Source organism: Buceros rhinoceros, unplaced genomic scaffold, assembly GCF_000710305.1.
Source record: "Buceros rhinoceros silvestris isolate BGI_N320 unplaced genomic scaffold, ASM71030v1 scaffold13070, whole genome shotgun sequence".
NCBI classification, from domain to species: Eukaryota; Metazoa; Chordata; class Aves; order Bucerotiformes; family Bucerotidae; genus Buceros; species Buceros rhinoceros.
This window is the reverse complement of record NW_010389123.1, coordinates 3044-7852: the sequence shown is the minus strand read 5'-3', so window position 1 is coordinate 7852 and position 4809 is coordinate 3044. Positions and strand designations below refer to the sequence as shown.

General features: G+C 50.8%; 1 protein-coding gene across 1 annotated transcript in view; it reads right to left on the bottom strand.

Annotated features, from left to right (window-relative positions):
* Nucleotides 1-4497, bottom strand: part of TXNDC16 (thioredoxin domain containing 16) — a 31935-nt gene extending 27438 nt beyond the window's left edge. The window contains exons 1-6 of the mRNA XM_010133100.1: nt 4329-4497; nt 3654-3736; nt 2936-3009; nt 1861-1935; nt 1386-1507; nt 1101-1191 (exon numbers count right to left, since the gene is read on the bottom strand). Coding sequence (XP_010131402.1) covers nt 1101-1191; nt 1386-1507; nt 1861-1935; nt 2936-3009; nt 3654-3736; nt 4329-4497 — 614 coding nt within the window. The remainder of the gene's footprint in view (nt 1-1100; nt 1192-1385; nt 1508-1860; nt 1936-2935; nt 3010-3653; nt 3737-4328) is intronic.
* Between the last annotated feature and the right edge of the window lie 312 nt (nt 4498-4809).

The window sequence follows — 4809 nt, the reverse complement described above, 5'->3', positions numbered from 1 at the left end:
ATTCCTGCTCTGTCACCACATCGGTGTTGGCCTGTGGGTTAACTTTGGGAAGTCACACTCCTTTTCCTACGCTCCCATTCCCCACCTCTAAAAGAGGGGTCACCTTCTTTACAGAGGGTTTTAAGACCTCTCTGTGGAAGAGTAGAATGTGGTATTAAGACCTCAAAGCCCCAGCTGGCTGAAGGCTGTTCATCTTGGTGAAGCTACCACCATTTTATCAGCTAGGGAGATGGCCTGCTGGAGTGTCCTCCCTGCTTTAAGCAGAACGAAGCCAATATCCAAATGACAACCGTGCCATCTAGTGGCAGCCACAAAATGCTGTCCCTGATCATGATCCCGCAAGGAGGGATGGGTTGGCATCTTGGGAAAGGACCTCTTTAGTGGCTGCCCTCATGTCACCTCTGAAAGCAAGCAAATCGTTATGGAAATGCTTTGCCAAGGGTGCAGCACGCTGTGTGACAATCCCACCTTCTTCCCTCTCAGCGTCCTGACCACAGTAACATCACATCAGCAGCAACTTGCACTGTAGGATTTGTCCTTCTAAAGCAGCTCCTCCTGCGAGGGAAGGGGATGGCCTGAGCTGGCCAGCTCCAGTGACGCCATCGGGTGGGGAATCCCTAATACCTGAGCAGCGTCTCATGAAGCTGAACAGCAGAACTCACTGCTGCCAGAAGCTGCTGAGATACAAGCTGGGCTCCCACCTCTGAGAGTCCTGAAACCTCTGACTGCCAGAAGATGGGAGGCTGCAGGCAACACATACCCATCTTCGCTGCTCCTTGGGAAGCACCTATGCCTGTTGCAGTGGTAAGATATGGAGCTGGGTGGGCTTTGCTCTAACTCTGCCCTCCTGAAAACCCACAGCTGAGGTTTGCTCAGTCAGCTACAGCAGGGAGGCAGTGGGCTCTTCTGTAAAGCCCCACAGTCAAGGTATGGCTAGTCCAGCCCAGCAGCAGCTGGTTTTGGAAAAGCAAAACAGATCTGACTGTCTGCCCTTGGCATAACATCCTAAAACCATCCCAGATTTGACCTGGGAATCTGTGGAAGAGTAGAACCAGCCGCAGGGGAGCAGCTCTGCCTGATGGGCACATGTTTGGACGTACCCAGTGTCTTTCAACAGCGTTGCCTCAGTCGTCAGAACAAACTGGTGGACAGTCCCATAGACAAAAGCCGCCTCCATCACGGCTCTGTGCTCTGGAAAGAGAAAGGCAAGACAAACTCATGTCTGCTCCCTCCAGATCTCCCTCTTCGCCCTTCCCAGTTGTGAATGCCAATGCTCAGCTTCTCAAGGCAAAGAGTCACAGCTGGCTGAAGACACGCTGTGGAGGTAACTGGAGCTGGAGCCTAACCTCTGGGAGCAGAGCAGAGCAGAGCAGAAAAGTTCATACCTGCTGTCCCAGTGGCTGGTACATAGGCGAAGACTATGTCTGACCTCCCTTTCGCCGCATTTTCAATGTTCTGAAGATCTGCCAGTGTTCCAATGTATTTCACTTCATTGAAGAGCAGGGCACTGAGGAGGCAGAACAAAACTCATCAGCAGCTGCTCGTAGAGGCACATTTGTAGCCACGTAACTGTGGTGGGGAAAAAGGGTAAAATTCCAGCTTCTTGCTGGCAGATCAAACATTCACAGCCAAAGACAGCTGCCCGGATGTCATCTCAAGGGCAGATCTAACACCTCAAGCTATAAGTCATCTCAAGGGCACAGATTTAACACAGTCAAGCCACCCTAAAGAAAGCAGCAGCCTTCTGCTCAGCTGAGAGCAGCCCCTGGAAGACGTGGGGTTTGTACTGATGCAAAACTTCTGATCAAATGAAAACGGAAAGTAAAGCATTTCAGAGAGATGCGTCTGGTCTGCACTTACAACAAAACGTTAGCCACGACGGCATCCACGTCAAACAAGGCATCGGTGGGGAACTCTCTGATCAGCATGTTACCTCTAGGGAGGGAAGAAAGAGAAACCAAAGCAACCACGAGAGATGAGCTACACGTACTAATTTAACTGTCACTCTGCCAAGAGGTTTGGCTGGAAAGAAAATGTCAAGAGTGAAGGTGGGGATTTTGGAGGATGAGGTGTCCAGGCAATGCTGTTTGAGTGAAGTCACCTCTGTCACTGCTGTTTCACTCAGCCTCCAGGGACTGTTGATGAGAAGCCTCACACAGACTGACAGAAGGTCTCTATACACAGAGCATCACCCTGTAGCCCCTCACCACCATCAGAAATGTTTCTGTGGGTCATTTACAACAGTCAGTGAGAACTGAGCTGATACATGGAGAAGCTTTCAGCTGACAGCTCATGGACAGACCAAGAGCTAAACCTTCGCATCCAGGACAGATGAGCTAACCACACCAAGAGGAACAGAAACACAGACTGGTTTGGGTTGGAAGGCACCTTAAAGCTCATCTAGTCCAACCCCCCTGCAGTGAGCAGGAATATCTTCCACCAGATCAGGTTCCTCAAAGGCCCTGGTCCAATTTGACCTTCAACACACACAGGGATGGGGCAGCCACAGCTTCTCTGGGCTACATCTGCCAGTGCCTCAGCACCCTCACAGTGAAATCAGATAATAGGAAGAAATTCCTTAATCTCCCTTCTTCCAGTTTGAAGAGCATCAAAGAATGGCTCACCAAAACTGAATGGTCTGAGTAAGTCTGGAGGATCTGGTGGTGGGAGGCCACAAGGTCAGAAGAACTCTGATGGAGGACTTCTCCCATGGTTTCACGTTGCAGCACACCCTCTGCTGCTCAAAGGAACAGGGGGCAGGATGGGAGGTTTCTTTGCACTGAGGACAAGCATCCACTTCCCTGCTACTCTGGGGCTACTTTTTGCTAAATTGTGTATGTCACCACTGTCCTCATGGCTCCTCTTTCCTCCACAGACATCTTCGACCACTGACAACCATCTGCAGTGCACAGCGATCCCAGAAAGCCCCCCTCACCTGAAGAGGTAGGCTTTCCTCAGCACATTTTCTTTTCCACAGTATCTCGAGACATCCTCTCTGGGACAGTGAACCTAGACATGGAAAGCACGTAATGAGACATTCAGCTCCACTAATGACTACAAAGATCGAAAGCACTACAGGTTTCTTCCATTCTAGAGTGCAAATACAGCTTTTCCAAGCCTGCTAGCAGAGAAAATACAATAAAGTGGAGCCCAGAGATGGGGACTGGAGTTTGTGCTTCAGTTCTCCAGCTCAGCCTGCCTGGATTTGGGTCAGACAGGATCAAGACGTCTTACGACCTGCCCAGCATATTCAAAGTGACAGATCACTGCTGCCTTCTTAAACCCAGCCTGTATCTGGAGGAAATTAAATACATACACGTATATACGCACTTCTTATCACCTAATTACACTTGCCTGAATTTGTCATTCCCTCACCTAAACCTGCATAAAGTTTTAGCTAAAAATCCCTTTTATATGAAATATTTATTGTACTGAATTGGAGAGAAGGGAATTGACCCCATCCATCCCCCTGCAGTCTGAGCTGGCAGGAGGGAGCTACGGAGGGAGCTGGACAAGTCCCACCTGCCCGTGTCCCAAGGGAGAAGGTGTGATGCAACCCAGAAGCAACAGAAGTAAGGCCAGGGCAAGGGATGAAATGGGAGTGCAGAAATAATCTCCAGAAACAGCTTGTCCCACTCCTCGTGCTCATGTACCTTCACCACCGAAATGCCGTAGTCCTGAAGGGCCTCGGCCGAGTTCTCAATCTGCTCCAGGAAAGGCTGGGCACCAGGAGAAGCTGAAACACAAAAACCCTCCCCTTGTTTCCATCCTCTCCCAGGTACTTCTGGAACAAAACTAATTACAGGCAACAACATGAACGCCTGCAGTCTCTTTCCAACACCCCCCCAATGCTGCTGTGGGAGCTGCGCGGGTGCCTCAGCCCACACCGATGTCTTTAGGAAGTCGTACGTGGGGGTCGCGAAGGAGCAGAACAAGAAGGGCAAGGCCAAGGATCTCCCTCTGATGCTTGACCACCCTCAGTTCCCCTGCAAGCAAGGGATCTCCCTTCCCCTGGGAGGGACCATGGAGAAGAAACTCAGCCCCTGTGAGGGGATGCTCCTCAGGGGACTGGGTTTCTTTTCCACAGAACCTCCAGAAAATTGATGAAGAGGTTCAAAGAAGCGTGCCTGGGGACACCGCCAGGGAAGTTCCCACCTCAGGAGGTCTCCTGCCTGTCAGGAGCACTTGGAGGTGGGAAAACACAGATTTGTCAGATAAGCTCAACCAGCTCATGTTGGGTTTAAGAATCTCAAGAACTGCCTCTTCATGGTTGCGCTTTCACACAAACCTCTGCTGATGACATGTTCGCTGTGCTGTGAAATACCTACCGTCGTGGCTGAAATAAGCCAGGGATGCTCTGCCGGCTTGCAGGCTGCTGAAATAGTCCTGGGGGCTCGGCTCCCGCAGCAGCCCGGCACCTCCCCGCGTTGGGACGGAGGAAACGCAGAAGAGCAGGAAGGGGAAGGCAGAAACCCATCTAGGCTTTTGGGCTGACATGGCTGTCACCAGCTACGAGCACGGGAGAGTCACAGCTGGGAAAAAATCAACAACATGTATATATATTACATATACATACACAAAGATGTATAGGAGTGTCTTTTGTTTGGGTCGGTGCAGCATGACTGTAATTTCCAGATGTGACACCAACATCTCAAGGACATCACGAATTAGCGACTAGAAGCGCAGGCGATTCAGACAGCTGTAAAGTCGACAGCAAAGGCCACTCTCTTTCCTCTGAGTGGTATCTGCAAGAGGAGAGACATGGGTTTGATGGATGGACCACATGGTGAATAAGGAATTGGCTGGGTG